The following is a 20283-nucleotide window of genomic DNA, read 5'->3' as shown; positions in this document are numbered from 1 at the left end:
GCAGTCTGCCTGGTTTTAACCATGGGAAAAAGAATTCTGCTTTTTTTCTTTATGTGGTTGATAAAATGAGTACAATTGAGTTGGAGACCATTCTGTCTGTTGTAGTTTAGAAATTAACCATTTTAGCAATAATATTCAAGCACACTATTAGATCTTTATGTATTTTATTGTTGAATACAAAATTAATGGACATCTTGTGCACCTAAGGACATTTCTAACGTACGGTATTGAAATGGTTGTCCAAAGAGTAGCAGGAATGCAGGAAATTAAGATGTATTGCAAGCAAGGGGAAGTGGGGAATATCACTTGTGTAAACTTCTAGTAAGACCTAATTTGGAGTATTTCTGTGAAGACTTTTGACCATGGAACAACTCAATAATTGATCAACTATGTTGTTATTTTCCTGCTTCCTTTCCTCCTGCACAACAAGGACCTCTAAAATCTTTAATGTGGACTTAATGAACATTCAACAAATTCAATGATTTCTCCACTGTCCATAATAGAAGCTTTGCATTCCCACCAGTGGGTATTGAAGGTCACTGCCTTAGAAAATACGCTCTGGAGTTGTACTGAGATGCGTGATATGAGGGATCTGTGTTATGGAAGGTCACTGGTTCTTTCTGTTCTGTTGCCACATAGGTGAAATTGTTAAAATCATGGAAGAGAAAAATGTATCATTCAAGGAGGTGGAAGAAGTAGCCCTGGAAAGCATGTAAGTAAATATTCTCCAATTTCCCATTGTAAATTGCCTGAAGCTGAAAAATACTGTTTCTGTAAACAGAAATGCATAATAAATGTGTTTATAAGAATATGAACTGTGCACGCGCATGAAATCAATTTATAGTACTTTAAAAGTAACATCTTATTAAACATATTGAAGTTCCACCTCAGACCTATTGTTATCTTGTTGATATTGCTTCACTTCCTTCGCAATGTTGCTGTGCCCTTTTGATGACGAATCATTTATAGCATGAAAAGTCATCACATTTGATTATCTTTTTTTGTTTTGCGAACTTCAGGGTCGCTTTGGGCAGAGAAGGTAGCATTTTGGTCTTATACAGCGCTTTCAAGCATTGGATCTTACAATAGTATTTTCAAATGAATGTAGCAAGGTTCTCAGCTGGCAGGGTAGCAGACACCTTTCGCTCAGGTGCAGGTAACCGCAGGCATTTCTTCCTCATTCCAGGTATCTGTTACTGACACATGAAGTCGGCATCAAAGATTACCATCCTGCAAAGACCTCCATTGCCATTGAGTCAAAAGGCTTATACTCCTGTTTATCTTGTCATTTCAAACTGGTGGAGCACAGTGTTTAGGCAGCTAGTCAAGTTTGAGTGCATATTTCTTCACATAGATTTCAGACCTCTGTGGACCACTATCCCATAATGATCACAGTCACTTGTTTGCCTTGGTGATGACATGCATACCATCATAATAGCAGGGAATGTGTACCTTTTTAAGACCGTTGTGCAGGAAATCATTAGCTGTTGCTGGGGCACCACACCTTCTCATCAATCAAAAAGAATGGGAAAATGAACCACAAAGGTCTCCATAACAGACTTGCAGCAATATTGTTTTGGAGACCCTCAAGCACACATTCACAGTTTGTGGTGTATAATCTCTGCTTAGTGAAATTTGGTGGCTAGTGTCATCATTGGGTCATTCACTTGAGTGTCCTGATCCCTGAGTGACAATCTAATCTTTACCAGGATGGAGACTGTCTGGATGTTGACAGTGGTAAGTTAAAATTACCTCCTATCCAGTCAGTAAATCTTTATTAAGGGAGGAGAATAGGATAGGGATAATGATAAAAAACAGCTCGGTGTTAAGCGGATGGGTCACTGATCCATGACAGCTGGTAATCGGGTCGACATGTTTCGGTCAGGCACAGCCCATATGGGTATTGGGCCTTCATCAGGACTAATAGTAAGAAGGCCTTACACTTTAGGGTTCCCATAATTATGTTGGCGGGTTGACCAACTCGCCCGTCTTCGGGTGAAAGCACACTTTGCTCAAGACGAAACGTTGTCATAGGCGCCATCTTTGGCATACAACTGGGAAGAAATAAAAAAAAGAAGTGGTAACATTTTTGATTATTTATGGCAGATTCCAAGCTCACCCAGTGAGACACTTATTAAAACTGTACGCAGTGAAATCACTGGTGACTGTGTGGTGATGTTAACAAACATTCATCAGTGAAAATATAGCCAATGGCTAAAGGACACAGCATAGTTTTCTCTATTAACAATCGTACATCAGTGGCTAGACGTCAAAGGTTAAAAGACACAGCATCGCATTCTCTCTTAGACAACCAAAGAGGTAGAATTTCCTTATGGTGACATTTCTTGTTGTTCAAGGCTGTATATATTATCTTATTGGTGACAATGAGTAACACAATGGAGGTAAGTGATTTTTAAACAAACAATATGGAAAATTGGAGGCACTTCTAGTAATGGGATTAAATTACTTTTAGCAGGAATTCCAATAACATCATGGTATGGAGGTTTTGAAGACAAGGTTTTAGTCTATGGGTGAGATAGGAAAATTTAGTTAATACAGGGAAGGATATAGACAGATCAGTTTACGCCACTAAACGTTTCAGCTACATACATCCTGTTGAATACACTTGGCTTCAAAACCATCCTTTGCAGGGCTCGTGTTCAAGCCAAAAGTGGTTTGTCATAAAAATGCCATCAGGCAGCCCGTAATGAAAAGAAGGGCTTGTATAAACAAACTGTAGTGTTAGATACATGTTGATGTGCCTGCATTAATCGCTAATAAAATTCTCTGGTATTGACCGCCTGTGTAAAATCTTCCCAAAGAAAGTGTTTTCACTATTCTAGGGAAAAGAGCTGTCAGGTCAGACTGAATCGGACTTGCGTTCAGCTGACCTATATAAAGGACTGCAGACGTGAGCGAACCTAATTTGGACTCCCGCAACTGTGAAATGTTAGGTATGAACAGACGCGTCGTGATGGCCTGTCCCTTCAGCTTGATTCTAGTAAAGATATTAGTTCAGGGATATTAGTTCAGAGATATTCGGAAAGCGGAATTTATTGATTAATGTAATTATACCAGGTTCTTTTTTAAAAAATGAGTGTCATGGGTATCAATCAAATGCATCTCCTCGGCAAGGCTCGGAAAGGAAATGTTGCATTGAATACATGCCAGGATAATTCCCTAGAAAAATAAAGCAAAATGCAGGATAAAACTAAAACACTACTTTTAGTGGCTCATGGTTGCTTTGGTAGTTGTTATCAAATGGCATTGCTGGATCGTATTCTGAATTGATAAGGCAAATCAAACTAATTATCTTTAAGGATATCAAAAAAGGTATCAATCAGGGGAGTATTAGACACCACATGGTTGCCATAGGTGCACATGCGTAAAACGTGTGTGTGATAGTAAATAGTATTGTGACCAGGAGATGTTGGTGTTTGTGAGATGCCAAAGAGTGTATTGAAAGTGTGGTTACCTCTCTGAGAGTCCGGGCACAGGCAGTATGATATTTATGAAGTGCCAAATGGACATTCTGTGATAGAGAGGCAAACAGAGTTAGGGAGTATATAAATATGAAAAGGTATTCCCTGAGTAACGCCTCCAGAGTGGTCTACATGGTAATCTCATGGAAAACGTTTCTGAGGGTGCAGCATGCGCTCTTTGGAGACCATTGTGATGAAGGGTATATACGTTTATGGAGAACTGGGATGGCCATGGTCTAGTATGGCATCAAGGTGAGCAGTCATCATGTTTTCATCTGGTTGACATTTTGCAGCTTCATACGTAGGCCTATGTGGCCATGCGCTGGATGGATAAACGGGTACACTGTCATTCTACTGGTTTCTTAGTCTTCTAGATTTGTAGTTACTGACTCGACGCAAACCAGGGAATGTGGTCATTCAATCCTATGTCAAAGGTTCTGAGAAGGAATACCCATCTTTGTTCTTTCTGAAAGAGTATGCGTACAGTGTCAATGTGTGCCTCAACCAGTGTTTCCAAAATCACCCATTCAAGTTCGTTAGCAGTATGTTGAAGCGTGAGTAAATGGTTACTCATTCATGTAGAAGCTTTCTTGCATCTGACATTGTCTGATGTTCTCCAATCCTTGTTTTGAGTTTGCAGCAAGTCATGCCGATGTACCTTAATCTGCATAGATATGTAATCTACAGGGTTCTGTGCTGTGTGTCAACTGACTAAAACCATGAAAACCATTGAGTGAGAACCTGGTGTGGACCCTGAAACTGCACAAATTTGCAACACAAAGCATTCAGTATGTATATGATTGCATGTACATGCAGATTAAGGTACATAGGCATGAGTTGCCGCAAAGTCAAAGCAAGGATTGGATCTTCATTTGAATTGACCAAAACCTTGGGGTGGGAGGGTTTATGTGTCTTGGTCCCCTCTTTTTGAAATCTTGTCCATTCTCATTCATATCTCCTTTTGTAGTACTTCCCATTTAGAAAGCAGCTCAAAACCTGTTATCTAGTTGCCACAAATCTTGGGGGCCGCTTATAAGGTGCAGTTTGGGAGTCCACTGCGTTCAGCCCACCCAGCGCCAAGAAACCCCTCGAGTGATAAAGCACTAAAAGTTGAATATGAATAAATTAATAAGTCCATCAAATTTAGAGAGACCACTGACTCCATAGATTCTGTATTTATTTTTTGAAGTAAGCACGGACATAAAAACTGTTTTCCTTTCTCTGCTGCCTGTACCTGTCTTTGGGAATGTGAAATTAGGAGGCTTATGGATAAGCTGGGGTGAATATAAAGCATCTAATTTACAGGAGCTTGCAAGAAATCGACTGCATTATTTTTACGATTTCTCAATATCTGACATTGCAACAGGGAGCTCTAAAAATGCAGCAACTAACAAAAATACAGATACCATCCCATCAAATGAGAATTCTTTTATAAGACTACTGTTTTCCATGGCAGCTTGTTCGAAAGCCATGTTGGCTGATGATTGGTCCTTTCCCTTCTCGCATACATTAGTTAAGACCCCAGCATTTTGAAACCTGCAAGCAACGTATAATTATCATGGTGGGAACCAGTTTCTAATCCTGAGTAAAGCTTAATGAATCTGATAATACTCTCCGGCTCTGCCACCATGATGCATAAACAATAATTATCCTGACTTGCACTGCAATGTTGATCACACCAAGCTTATTTTGCCAAAATAACAAGGACGATTCACCAAAATAACAAGGTACAATTATGGGAGGTAAATGCTTGTACGTTTAAAAAATAAGATTATGCAACTGAAGAGTTTTAGCTGTACTTTTGATGTTTGGTTATGTTAATTACCTGTAGAGCACTGTATGTTGCCTTTGAGCTCATCTGAATGGGAGCAGCAGAGTTATAGGGCAAACTAAGAGGAGTGAGGCTGAAACCTTGTGCATCAAGCAAACTTCTTGTCTAAACCTTTTATATCTCATCTGAAAAAGTGGCAGTGTAGTGGGTAGTCGATGTTCGGTGTTGTGTCAAAAAGGAGTATGGAGAATATGCTGCACAGAAGCAAGTTCTGTCAGTGAGAGAAGGGATTGTAGGATCCGAGGAGGTAGCAAAATAGGAAGCGTGGTAAAATCATTTGACACTATGAGGAATCGGGCCAAGAGATTTTTGAAGTCATGGTGAACTGGTGGAGATCTGCTGTTGTAATCAAGCGGAGGTGACTTCTTTCCAAGTGCTTTTACTGGTACAGCAATTGAGTACCTTCAACCAAGACAGAGTTGGGGACAGAGAAAGATGGGTGTTTCTAGTTTCCCTTTATCTAATTAACAAGGGGATTAAGCTTTGAGAGGACAAACTGATCAGGGTTTGAGGAGAAGCCCTTGACAGGTATTTTGTGTATTCTTTAGAAGGCTTGCTCTAGCAATTAGGACGATTTTAAGAATTACAGATGCCACAGGATCTCCAGTTTATTTCAGGGATTTGGGGCAAATGGCAAGGACACAGATTTGTAGGGCCTCAGTCAGATATTTGGTAGCAGCACAGTAGTAGAAGATTCAAAATTTAACATGTGCCCCAAATAATGCATACATCTTCTTTAAGTTGAAATAAACAATGTTAGAGCCCCATTCTCATCATCCCTTTCATATAGACTCCAAATTTAGACAGTGGCTATGCCCTGCTCACCAGCTTCTCAGATATCACCTCACACCCTAAAGAACATCCTTTAACTGGCAGCAAGACTCTTCAAGGGACTGGGAAAGAAGGAGCAGATCACCACGACACTCATGGCACGTGCTCTTCAAAATACCCAGAACACCTTCAAGATCTGGTATGCAATATTCAAGACTGATACCTCAACTAACCAATCTACAAAGCAGACCAGAGCAACATAAAAAGAAATACAAGAAGGAAAACACAAACACAGATCTACTGTTGCTGTTTACCAAGGATCTGGAACTCAATCCAACATATATTCAGCAAAATCCTATACTCCACTATGCTAGAAAGAAGGTTATGATTGTTTACTTCATGTGAATGAAAAACGAGGAGAACCCTCACCAGTCCTCACTTTATATCCCCATTGTCTTGTACAGCACTACTTTACTTTGTATCTATGTTTGCATTTTATAAATATGGAAGCATATGTATGTCAATTTTTAGAGTAGTGGTCCAGCCTGTCACTGTATAGGGTATATAGAAACTCACAACAAAAATTGTACAGTTTTCATGCGAGATGTCCTATTTCATACACCAACTGCATGAAGAGTTGGTTTCTTCACATGCATTCAGCAGCCTGTTTTGTTTACAAAAAAAAATAATGTACTTTATGTATAGATTATGATGTCCTGAGTTTGCTCTATTCTTGTATATTGCCAGGTTTGGTGACAGCGGGGATATAGTGCGGCACAATGGTGTGAAGAGCGATGGGTACTTGGAACATATATTTAAGCATGCGGCCAAGGAGCTGTTCCATGTTGATGTAAAAGAGATCACATACAAAGCGTTAAAGTGAGTTAACTTCCCCTCTTGCTCCCTTTTTACACCTCAGAAGTGGACACATTATACAAAAGTCAAGCATTTTACTGTAGAAATGATTTTCTAGAACATACACATTTGTGCACATGTTAATCTCAAAACAGCAAGGGTTGACTGTAATATTTTTCCCAAGCAATTAATTGTTCTGCTGTAGCACAAATGTTTGAGACCGAAAAAGATCAATCCTAAAGATATGGGAAAGAAACTAGAATAAATGTAATGTCTTTGATGTAGTGCCAAGTAATATAAATGCAACATGGAAACAATTACATAACCTAGGTTCTGTGAAATCAGTGATTCATCCAAGAGCTATACTTCAATTTAAAAACAAATATTTACATCATATGTTATTAATAAGGAAGGATTAGCTACTCATGGAGGCACTGCAGCTGTATGTTTTCACATTGTGCTGCACAAGGTAGAATTACACTGACTGAAAATCTCAGTCACTGCCCTTCCTCGAGCATTAAACGTCAAAGCTGGCTGACTTAGAAAGACATCACCTCAGCTTCCTAACCGCACTTGAATGAATAAATGATGTGTATTTGTAAAGCGCACAGCTACATGGAATGAGTGTTCCAGCGCTAGCAATCTCTGCCTCACAAACCACCAAGAACATCCCTAGCCACTGAATAGCCAGGTTTTAAGAAGTTTCCTGAAAAGCAGCCAGATCAGAAATAGATCTGAGGAAGGATGACCTCAGAGTTCTGGCCGGCATGTAGTGGTTAACTCTTTTCTTGAGATAGCCTGCTCCTCTACCCTGCAGGGTTTTAAAAAACAGTACCAGTGCCTTGAATTTGAACCTCATTCTCATGGGAAGCCAATGCAGTGCCTTCAGGTGCGGGGACATACACGTCCTACGTTTGAGCCTAAGAACAAGTGTGGCTGCAGCGTTTTGAACCCCCTGCAGACGCTGGAGTAGACACTCTGGGAGGCCCAGGTACAGGACATTGGCATTGTCCACTCTGGAAGTAACTAACGCCTGGACCACTTTTTTCCTAGTGTCTACTGAAAGTAGTGGAAGAAATTTCCTCAACTTTCGCAATAGGTGTCCACCACATACTGGAGCTGAGATCTCATTGAAAGAGCATTATGAATATAAATGCCCCGATTTTTTACCGTGGTTTGCAACGCAAGAGGCAGAGATATATCCTCAGGCCACCAGCATCTCCCCTCATCCGAGGGTGCAGTGCCAAAAAAGATAATCTCAGACTTCACAGAATTACATTTCAGTTGACTGCCATGGGGGACCGTGTTCAAGGCCGCTGACTGGTCCAAAAGAATTAGAATAACTCTACCTCCCTGGTTAAGCTTCTCTGTGAAATAAGTTCATTCACCTCCAGCAAAGCAGTTTCAGTGCTATAATTAGCCCTGAAACCAGATTAACTGATGTACCGAAGATAATATATTTCAGTGAAGTCAGAACTGACTTTATTCACATGTTTCTCCAAATCTTTCGAGAAGGCGGATAAGAGAGATACGGGTTAGCAAGCACATTCGGATCAGCTGACTTTCTTTAGCAGAGGAAGAATTCTAGCATGCTTATAAATTACAGGCATATAGCCCGCTACGAGAGAGGAATTGAGGACCTGATTTACCAGTGGGTTTATGACCGCAGCCACGGTGGCCAACAACGTAGCTGGACATGGGTCAGCGGGTGAGCCTGACTTGAGCCCTTTTAAGATAAGATACCTCCGGCTGCATCAGAGGTATCTGTAATAAAGCGGGGGTGTCTCCAGCGGCCGTTTACTAGCAGGAAGTAGGACATGTGCGTGGTCATCCGAAGACCCCCTAGAGAAAGAATTCTGTATAGTTACGATCTTCTCATGGAAGAACGTTGCCAAATGGTTGGTCCATTCTGCAGAATGTGGAAAGTCCCTGATGACGACCTTAGGAGATGTGAAAGATTTTACGACTTTAAAAATCTCCTTTCCTTTATTGTTGGAGGTCACAATTTTATTTTTGAGATAGCTCTTCTTAATATCGTTGACTTTAATATAGTACGATTTCAGTGCTGCCTTATACTCTGACCTATCTTCAGGAATATAGTTTTTTCTCCACTTCCTTTCCAAGTGTTTACATAACCTTTTGCTGATCCTCAAAATATCGTTAAACCTGGGGGCTGAAGGTCTCGCCTATTTGGAAGTGGCCATTGTCAAAGGGGCTAGTCCATGGGCGTTCTGCCTCAGCTTCTCTAAGCTTTGAAATGTAGTGTATTTTAGCCTGTAAAAACTGACCTGTTCTGCATCACTGCCTGCTTACGTTAAACAAAGCCAATTAATGCATTCCAGCCAGATATATAATGTAAGGAATGCACAAGGCCCTCTTCCTTATCATGAACTGGATGAACAAGCTACTGTCCTAATTTTTCCTAAATGTACACTACTTGATACCTTCTGATCTAATGTGATGACAAACTGACATGGTAATATCCAACTCCTTCATAATTATGTTATGGTACGATCCGGGCAAAATAATTAATTCTACAGTAATGGAAAATGCATTTTATTGATAGAATTTAGTGATGTGTTTTCCAGAGCCATCTATACAACGGGACAACAGTAGTCAATGTTCTCCATGGCACTAAGGACTCATTCAGTGTGCCAATCCAAACCAGAAGATTAATTGGACGGCAGTTTCATAACCTACTGGTCATTATTTTTGTAAAATGGTAATAATTTGTCCCATGAAATGAGACGGGGACACTTAGTGGAAACCCAGACACTCAAGGACCACTAGGAAATAGAATATGTATGTTCGGGGCATGTGTGCTGTAGATACACATACTTTGCATACTCCTGCATCTAGTGTTGGGTCCGGATGTGTGCAAGTTGTTTTTCTTCGAAGAAATCTTTCCTAGTCACGAGGTAAGGTGACTCCTCCTTACGGTGATAGTGCACAAAGGCACCGACTTCCTTGTTAGATTGCTATTTTCCACCATCTGGTTCAGATGTATATTGCTACGCTCCGGTCCAAAACTGTTTTTGGAATTCTCCTCGGTGCGCAATCCACTCTACCCTCGATGGTATTGTTTTGTACACGTTTTCCACTTCTCCGCGTATCGATTCGGTCAACGAAATATCCAATCTAGATTGGAAAGTTTTGTGGGCGGCCTTCTGGCCTAAACGCGTTGGTCCAGCTCCTCATTAATGGAATGGACTCTGTTCAAATTCTGTCCTCTGTGCCAACCCAAGTACCCACGCACCGACTCACTCCAGTTGTGTAACAAGTGCTTGTCTCCAGGGCACAGAGAAGAAGACTGATGCGTGCAAATTGTTTTGGTCGATGGAAACTCTCTGCGATCGTCGGGCTCAACGTCAGGAGATGCAGCGCCAACAAGGCCACGACACACTGGATATCTTCAGTGAAGACTCCGAGCAAGATGACTTGATGCCCTCAGTGGCTGAGGAAGAGCAGGCCTTCTCCGTGTCGAACTCCAAATCAGAGTTGGAAATAGGTGCCGATGTGCCGCAGGAGGGATCACTAAACAAACTACAGGTTCTTCAGAATGCAGCGGTTAGACTACTTACCCACACACCTAGATCTGAATCCATCTCTGCCCAAATCAAAGCCCTACACTGGCTTCCAGTGAGGAAACGCACCCAATTCAAAGCCCTGCGCCTGGTTTTCAAGGCCCTTCATGGAATAGGGCCAGAATTCCTTAAGCAACTCACCTACTGGTACACCCCGACTAGAACACTACGCTCTTCTGACGCTAAATTGGTGACAGTACCTAGGGTGAAAAAGGCCAACTGGGGGGGCAGAATCTTCACAGTTAACCCAGCAAAGGCCTGGAATGCACTTCCTTTTTCTCTAAGAAGCATGACCAACCTCCTTGCTTTTAGGAAAACACTAAAAACGTGGCTTTTTACAAATTGATCCAAACCATCTCTCCATCTGGCTTGATTCCTCTTTAGGGTTTCTCCTAGCGCCAGGACACCTTTTTGGTAACAGTTGCGCTTTACAAATAGCTATAACATAACATAACATAATGTGAGTACAGAGCACCCTTTGCCCCGTCCACCCACCCCCAAAACATGTAAGGCTTCGGCACCACCTCTGCCTTCTGGACAAGGTCGGCACCGAGATGATGTTACTGATGCTCCGCCTCCCGGCTCGGCACCCAAACATGTCATCAAGCCTTCCGGCTCGGGACTGAGTCGGCCGAAATCCACCTTGGAACTGAAGCCTGCCTGTTCCAATCACAAAGTCGGTTCGGAGCCAAAACAAGCCACGCTGAAAAAGAAACCGCCTTCGGAGCCAAAACCCTCCGTGCTGAAAGGCCATTCTATCTGGGCCCAAAACTTTCAGTGCCGAAAACTAAAGATGTCCCTTCACCTCCTTCGGATCCAAAAATAGACATTGTACCATCTAAATCGGATTCCAAACAAAAGAAACTGTACATTAATTCTGATACAGGACATATTCATGCGAAGCTGCCTTCTAAGCACAAGCTTCCTGATGACAACAGTCATTATAAAATCTCTTTGAAGAAGAAAAATATTGGTACCAGCTCTTTTCATCCAGCACCACCATCTCCTCCACCTCCACCCTCCTCTCAACTTTTATATCCTTTGCACATCACTCCACTATCTCACCATGACGGAGAAATATTGATGAGGGAGACAAACACTTAGCAGGGGATCCATGGATGAATTATACAATTGATCCTCCATTGGATAATGATCCAGACCTTTACCCTGCCAAGCAGTCTCCACCTGAGGACAATGTATCCTACAAAGACATTATTGCCAGGGCCGCACAGTACCATGGGGTGATACTTCACAAAGAATCCTTAGAAGAGTATTTTTTATTTGAGACACTAGGATCCACACACAGGTTGAGCCAAACACTCCCTTTGCTCAAAGGAATGATGAGGCACGCAGACAAAATTTTTAAAGACCCTGTACTTGCACGAATTCTCACTCCTAGAGTCGACAAAAAATACAAACCTTGCCGAACAGATCTGGTATTTATTAAAGGCCAGTTACCACTTGACTTCTTGGTTGCCCAGTGCTCACAAGCGAACTAATCCCAAACCTCAGGGAACGGTCCTTCGCCAGATAAGGAATCAAAACTCATTGACGTTCTGGCAAACGCATAGCTGCTCAAGCTTCCAATCACTGGCGTATTGCCAGCACTCAGGGCCTTCTAGCCAGATAAGGCACTTGGACGAAATGGAGCAATTGCTACAATATCTCCCAGATGAGCATAAAGTTAAAGCCCAAGACTTGGTCCAAGAATGAAAATTAATTTCCAACTCTTCCATAAGGTGTGCTCTAGATGCTGCTGACACTGCAGCTAGAGAGGTCAACACTAACATCATACTCAGAAGGCATGCTTGGTTAAGAATCTCCGGTTTTAAGCCCGAACTCCAACAATTTATTTTGAATACACAGTTTGATAAAGAACATTCTTTTGGCCTTGAAGTAGATAAAGCGCTCGAAAAAATGAAAAAGAATACTCAAGTGGCAAAATCCATGGAAGCGCTTCAGTTCCCTCCAAACAGGGGCTCCTTTCGGCACTCCTTTTACTGGTGAGAGTCCAAGTCAACACCCTCAGACCAAAACACTAACTCGTTCAAGGGTAAACACCAATCCTTTTCCTCAAGAGTTTTTTTAAAGGAAGCAACTCTAAAGCCAGGGTTAAGGGCGCTAGACCCCATAACTCCCCTTCCCCCTAATAAGCAGTGACTTCCCCAAGGTTCCCTCCGACCATACCACACCTGTCGGAGGAAAACTTCAGTAGTTTCTCCCCATTTTTCAATTTATAACAACAGACAAATGGGTGATCGGAATTATCCAACATGGTTATTGCCTGGAGCTTACCACCAATCCTCCAAACATTCTGCCTCGCTCTCACAGATTGTCTTCAGACCAATTGCAGTTGATTGAGCAGAAGTGCAATCTCTCTTATTAAAAGGAGCAATAGAACCAGTTTCAGTACAGTACCAAGGTTCAGGGGTTTACTCTCTCTATTTTCTAATTCCCCAAAAGGACTGTTCCTTAAGACCCAATCTGATAGAGACTACTAGCCACAGATTCCTTAAAAGTAGAATTATCCCCAGGCGTGACACTGGATCCGGAAAACTCTTTGCCACAGCATCTCTGCGTGACGGGGGAAGGCACCACGCGACTCCGCCCCGACGTCCTCCGCGTCTGTGACGTCAGCGAGGATACAGAAGTCCCACCCCGGCGTGCCTGCTTCAGTTTTTTCTCTTTCCGCGTGCAATGCGAATCCGGTTGAGCCCTGGCATGTTTTCAGGCCTTCTATCCCTTTTTTCACGTTTAGTGGAACAGTGTGCAAATGCCTTCGGGCTTCAAGGCATGCCCCTCTCGTGCACGTCCCATGTCGGCGACGGACCCTCACCCTATGTGCATGGGGTGCCTGGATGAGTACAACGACTTGGAGAGCTGCGACGCCTGCCATCACCTTAAGCCTAAGTCACGGCGGGAGCGCCGGATGAAGTTGCTGTCTTCGCGCTCATCCAGGTCGGTGTCCTCTCAGCGTCCGTCTTCCACCTCGGAAGCAAGGAACCGCCGGTTTCGTCTGCGACATCATCTTTCACCGCGGCCTCTTGGGCGTGGCTCACCGGCTGGTAGGTCCTTCAGTTTGACCCCGAGGCCTTGTCCTCCTTCTGTGGCGGGCGCCGCCTACCCCGGGACGTGCGCCCCCGCCTGTCACCTCCCTACCAATCAATCAATCAATCAGAGAAATTTATAGAGCGCACTACTTACCCGGAGGGTCTCAAGGAGCTTGGGGGGGGGGGGGGCGGGGGGGGGGGGGGGGGTTGTACTGCTACTGCTCGAAGAGCCAGGTCTTGAGCTTCTTCCTGAAGGAGAGGTGGTCTTGGGTCAGGCGCAGGTCGGTCGGGAGGGAGTTCCAGGTCTTGGCAGCCAGGTAGGATAAGGACCTTCCTCCTGTTGTCCTGTTGTTGTCTTCGGATGCGGGGGACGGCGGCGAGGGCGTGACTGGCTGATCAGAGCTGGCGTTTGGGAGTGTAGAAGTTGACGCGACTGTTGAGGTAGCTCGGGCCTTGATCGTGTAGGACTTTGTGTCCGTGGGTGAGGAGACGGAAGGTGATTCTTTTGTTGACGGGGAGCCAATGCAGGTCTCTCAGATGTCCGGACTGTGGCTGTGTCTTGGGATGTCGAGGATGAGTCTGGCTGAGGCGTTCTGGATCCGCTGGAGTCTCTTCTGGATCTTCGAGGTGGTTCCGGCGTAGAGGGCGTTGCCGTAGTCCAGTCGGCTGGTGACGAGGGCCTGGGTGACAGTCTTCCTGGTCTCGGTGGGGATCCACCGGAAGATCTTGAAGCATGACGAGGAGACGGCGTTGACTTGTCTGGTCATGGAGAGGGAGGAGTCCAGGATGAAGCCCAATTTGCGTGCGTGGTCTGTCGGTTTGGGTGCGGTGCCCAGGGCGGGGGGCCACCAGGAGTCGTCCCAGGCGGAGGGCGAGGAACCCAGGATGAGCACTTCCGTCTTGTCTGAGTTCAGTTTCAGGCGGCTGGTCGTCATCCACTCGGCTACGTCTTTCATCCCTTCGTGAAGGTTGGCTCTGGCGGCGGCGGGGTCGTTGGTCAGGGAGAGGATCAGCTGGGTGTCCACCGTTTCCTGGCACGGAGGCGACTTGGGCCCAAATGACAGCCTACGCTGCGTCTCTGCTGGCTTCTTTGGCCCTTTCTCCACCTCCTGAGACATCCGGGGATCCCTTACCTCGCATCCCTTACCTCACGCGGGGACGTCCGCGGAGTTGCCGGCGGCTCCGGGGCCGAAGGTTTCGGCTCCAGGTCATAGGAGAGTGGCGCCGTCGGGGTGTGGTCCTTTGGGGCTCCTCTCTTTGGCGCCGAGCATCCCTGTCTCGCAGCAAATCCCTACGGGGCTCCTTGTGGCGTCGCAGGTGATCGCCGGGCCCCCGGACTTGTCCCCAGGTCCCCCTCTGCCCTCTGAGCAGGCAACTGCCTCACCAGAGGTTGAGCCAGTGCCGCTTTGGCGCCAGGGTTCCTCCTCCCCGGCTCCGGTGGAGTCACAGGTAGAGGCAGGGACCTGGGGTGCTTTCCCAAGTCCCCCTCGGTCCTTGGCGCGGGCGGCTGCTCCGTCTGGCAGCCGAGCCGGCGCCAAGAGTGGCTACTCCGGTGCCGCCTGATGCCGATCAGGCAGACTCCACGGAACCGTTCCGGTGCCGGCTTCTGGATTCGTCTCCTGAAGTCCCTTCGTCTCCGAAGGTCTGTCATCTGTTGGTGTGTTCCTCCCCGGAGGCAGGGTGCCGTGTAGTTGCCTTTTCGCCGGCATCTTCTAGGGCAGGCTCTTTGCCATTCCCACTGCCAAAATCCTCGAACCCTTCTTTCTCTCCTTGGTTCATGGCTGGCTTCTCCACCGGCCTCTCCACCTTCCCCTGAGGCCCCTCGGGTCCCTCATTCCTCGGTGGATCCTCCTCTATGCCGGGGCTGGCCGCACCCCCCTGGACTTGGGGATGGGCGGCTCAGCCTGCAACCGTCATCCATGGAGTAATTGCTTTCACCTCCGCTGCGCCCTACTGAGGCCAGTGTTGCCTTTGTTCAGGCTATTTCCACGGCTGCTGTAATTCTGAGGATGGGTGAACCTGTCACTCCATTTCCTACAGACAACCTCCTGGAGATTTTCCACCAGGGCTCTGGTGGACGGGAGTTGTTCCTTCCTTTGGAAGCGTCACTCCATAATTCTCTTTTGGGGGCTTGGAGGTGCCTCGCCACGGGCGATCCGGTGCCTCAGGCACTGTTAATGTATATAATAATTGGATTTACGAAGCAATCAGCTTAGCGGTTCCTACTAAAAAGATATCCTGCAACAGGTCTGTTCCATCGGCACCTTGGTTTTCTGACATCATTCGTAAAGAGAAACAGAAATGCCGCCGTATGGAACGTCATTGGCGACTGAACTATCTTGATTCTGACAAACAAGTGTATAAGATGGTGCTTATGACCTATAAAAATGTACTGATTGCGCAAAAAAGTAATTACTTTAAGGCTCAGATCGAGTCCACCAAAAATTCTTCTAATGAACTTTTCGCGGTTATTAACAAACTCACAATTCCCAAAGTATTGGGTAAGTTGCGGAGCCAACGGTTTGCTAATGACATGGCAGCCACATTTAAAACTAAAGTTATGGACATTTTTAGCTCTTTTAAGGGTAGTTCAGACTTACCTATGGCACCCAAGGGGCAGGAATTGGATTCTGGCAAGAGCAGATTACTCAATTTCTCACTGGTGTCGGTTGCAGCAGTGAGCCATTACATATCGGAGTCCAAGGCAGGTTCTCCATTGAACCCATGTCCACCTGTCTTTTTAAAAGATTTGTAAGATATGGTTAGCCCTGTTTTTTCAGAGATCTTCAACAGGATGTTTTCATCAGGCATTTTCCCCATCAGCTGGAAGGAGACGTCTATTCTCCCATTTTTAAAAAAAAGCCTACTTTAGATGCTACCAACACTCAATTATTGTCCTATTTCTCATCTCCTTTTACCGGCAAAGATTGTTGATAAAATTATGAACTGTCAATTGACACACACTGTCAATGACAATGGGCTGCTGGATAATTCACAGTTTGGTTTCCGCAAGGAACATAGTACCGAAACAGCGCTCATTAAGGCGACTGAAGAGATCAGAGCAGTTGTGGATGGAGGAGGCACAGCTGCTTTGGTGCTCCTCGATCTATCTGCCGCGTTTGACACTGTTGATCATACTCTCCTGCTACGTCGACTAAAAAATCTGAGTGTGAATGGAATGGCCTTGGCCCTTTTAGCATCCTTCCTGCAGGAGAGGAGATAGACAGTGTCTCTTGATGGCTTTGACTCAGATCCCTACTTGCTGCCGTGTGGAGTGCCGCAGGGCAGTTAATTGAGTCCATCTTTATTTAACGTCTGTCTCCGAACTTGCCCCTCAGATCAGGGACTTTAGATTTATGCTAACATCATACGCGGATGATTCCCAGATTGTGGTAGCAGCGTACAAAAACCAGATCTCTCCTGCTTTGCAATTTCAAAATTGCATGATTGCGATCAACAATCGGATGAGTAGGCATTGCCTTAAATTGAATTCCGATAAGACGGAAGTATTGATATTCGGTAATATACAGCCCACCTGGAGCAATCTCTGGTGGCCAGCAGAAATGGGTGCGCCGCCTACCCCAACGGCTGTGTTGATAGACAACAGACTTACGTTTGGTCAACAAACTAATGCCACTGTGTCTACCTCACACTTTCTCATAAAGAAAACTAGGAAGGTAATTGGATTACTGCAATGGGCTTTATCTCAATCCCCAAAAGCAGTGTCTGAAGAATCTGCAAGTAGTTCAAAATTTGGCGGCTCGTTTATTGCTGAATCTGCCTCAGTATAAATCTGTTTCTGATGAGATTCGGAAGTTGCACTGGCTCCCAGTGTCTCAACGAATCAAATTTAAGGCTCTCTGTGTGGCCTACAAAGCTCTGATGCAGAAAGGTCCAACTTTTCTTCAGAATCTTTTTGTGTGGTATCAGCCAGCTATACAGCTCCGTTTAACGGGGGCAAAACTTCTGGTGGTGCCTAAAATTCGGACCTTGCACTGGGGCGGGCAGAGCTTTCAGTATAGTACATCCAAACTGTGGAACTCTCTTCCATTAGAGATAAGGAATGCAAGCTCCCTTTTGAGTTTCAGAAAAAATTTAAAAACCTGGTTGTTTCAGTGATTGGCTCGTTGCAGGTTACTTGCTGTCCTCAGCACCGAGACACCATTTTGGTATTTTTTTAAATTAATTTATTTATTGGCATTTCAAAGAGGAGAACAGAATTAAGGGAACAAGAGTTGACCAGTCCCAGCACAGGCATATGCATACAGACAGCACAGACATATGCATACAGAGTGCATAATCAGTGGCAAGCAATATGAAATGACACATTTCTGTTAATATATTTTAAACAGTAGACCCTCATAGCATTGCAACAATCCCGCCAGAATAATCTATCATTCAACATTGTAGCCCCCAAGAGCCATCCACACCTAGACAGGGGGAGCTACCCGAACATTGTCCACTCCCTCTATAACCCTGGTGCACTGTCAACCCTAAAGGTATGTGAGTCGCCCAGGGGTAATCCCGACAACAGAGCTAATGCGTGTCAGCACCTGTGTTCCACCCCGGTAGTCGAGTCAACGCCCTCCTCGTCTGAAGAGTCCTGTATAGGTCTCCTGCTCAGGAATTGGGACCAAAAGTTCTTAGGTCTGTTACGGGGGCATCAATTCACTATATAATTCAGCCTGAGTACAGCAGTATAGCATTTCCCTAGTCCACCGTTCTAAAGTCGGCGTTGGGACCCGCATCCAGGACAGGGCAACACACCTCCTGGCCAAGGAGGACGGACCTGTCCACCAGACGTCTAAGGTCTTTCAAGAGGGGTTTAAAATATCCTAGTATAGCCAGAAGTGGATCAGGGGTCAGTGTGAGATCTGTGACCCTATTCACCTCTGCATACACCTGGCTCCAAAAATGAGCTATCCCCGGGCAGGACCAAGCGACGTGAAGGAAATCTGCAACCATTGCTCCGCACCTTTCACAGTGTGGGTTCTCACATAGTCCGTATCTACGAAGTCCGTCGGGGGTGTAGTATACCCTATTAAGAAATTTGAAATGGATCAGCCTATTGCGTCCATTAAGCGATGTGCGTTTGGTGCTCGAGCAACAGTACAGCCATATTTCGTCAGTCAAGTTTACCTCAAGATCCCTCTGCCATTCCAGTCACGGCTTAGCGTAAGCAGTATGTTTCGGAGAGAGGGCAGTATGGTATAGCCGGGATACCAGTTTGGCGGGCGACTTAGCCTGGATAATGTAGGTCAGTGCCTCAACCTCCGGCGGTTCCGTCAGGTCTACACCCAAGAGGTCCCTGTGTGCGTGTCGCACCCTATGGAACTGAAATTGCGCCATTAGCGAAGGCAGCTCTCGTTCCACAGCTATCTGATCCCACGAAAGGGCAGTGCTATCAGCAAAGAGGTCCCCCATATTGTGTATACCCAGCGTTCTCAGCGCTGCTAAGATCCCCTCTTCCCTGCATGGGGCGAGCCAGGAGCACCACTGAATAGGTGCTAACGGAGCATACAATAAGCAACCGGCCTGTACGTCCAACATATGGTGCCACGCATGCGTTACAGCGTTTAATGAGTCTATGATGCCGGTGTGACGATCACAGGGTGAGCAGAGGAGCGCTGGCAGAGGAACCAGATCAGCAACAATGGTTTTGATACAGAGATGAGGAGCCTCTGCAGGGCCGTGTATCCAATGATAAGCATGAGCACTCTGTGCTGCCCTATAATAGAGTTCAAGGTCCGGAGCCCCCAGGCCTCCCGCCACGTACAGACGTGTGAGTATATTCCAGGCCACCTGTGGCTGCTTACCCGCCCAGGCTAATCGGATCATAAATGTAAATGTAAATGTATTCGAGCTTATATAGCGCACAGCTACCCACAAAGGGTTTCCCGGCGCTTGCTTAGGGAACCCGTCCTGGTATTCCCCTGTGAGATAACCCAGGCAGGGTATCCACAAGGTGAAAGCCAGGCATCCCGCCGCGAGGGGCCGTTGTGGAGATTAAGCAAGCTATTGCCCAGAGTCGCAGAGTGTGAACCCGTGAGTTGAGAAGGCACCGGAGCGAGAATTATCGAGTCCGTGGAATTTTTGAGCCCAAGACCCGCCGAGGCGGGGAATTGAACCCTGGTCCAGGGCCGACCTCAGCTTTCGGGTCTGCCGCCTCTAACCCCTGAGCCACACTTCTCCACATCATCAGCGAGTGTAGTTGCTTAAAAAATGTCTTGGACAGAACCATGGGTTTGTTAGTGAATAGAAAGAGGAGGCATGGCAGTACGTTAATTTTCATCAGGGAAACCCTCCCCATCAGGGACAGCGGCAGGGCGATCCACCTCTCGATGTCGCCCTCCAGTTTGGAGACGGCAACCCCGTAATTCCCCTTTAGCACTAATTCGGAATCCCTATGTAACCGGATCCCCAGTAACGCACTGCGTCTGTGGTCCACTGTAATGGGTACTCCAGGTCTATACGAGAGGTAGCTGGAGTGAGTGGAAACATAGTAAATTTGCTCCCATTAACATTTATGCCTGATAGAGAGATGAACAGCACCACTTCCCGCAGTACTGGAGAGAGGTGGACCTCAGGGTCTCGAACATATAGGAGGGTATCGTTCGCGTAAGTGGATACAATGAGGCTATAGTTCGGGAACCGTATGCCCCTATGTCCGTGGTATTCGCGCAATGCGCAAGCAAGAGGTTCCACCGCAT

General features: G+C 45.6%; 1 protein-coding gene across 4 annotated transcripts in view; it reads left to right on the top strand.

Moving 5' to 3' along the window:
* The window catches only part of NARF (nuclear prelamin A recognition factor), a 398106-nt gene that overhangs the window by 323628 nt on the left and 54195 nt on the right, over window positions 1-20283 (top strand). For all 4 annotated transcript variants that reach the window (XM_086930648.1, XM_086930650.1, XM_086930651.1 and 1 more), the window contains 2 exons: window positions 640-712; window positions 6832-6963. In XM_086930648.1, the coding sequence (XP_086786774.1) occupies window positions 640-712; window positions 6832-6963 (205 nt within the window). The remainder of the gene's footprint in view (window positions 1-639; window positions 713-6831; window positions 6964-20283) is intronic.

The sequence above is a fragment of the Lissotriton vulgaris genome, chromosome 7 (assembly GCF_964263255.1).
Source record: "Lissotriton vulgaris chromosome 7, aLisVul1.2, whole genome shotgun sequence".
NCBI classification, from domain to species: domain Eukaryota; kingdom Metazoa; phylum Chordata; class Amphibia; order Caudata; family Salamandridae; genus Lissotriton; species Lissotriton vulgaris.
The sequence above is the reverse complement of the archived record's forward strand: the minus strand, read 5'-3'. Positions and strand labels throughout refer to the sequence as shown.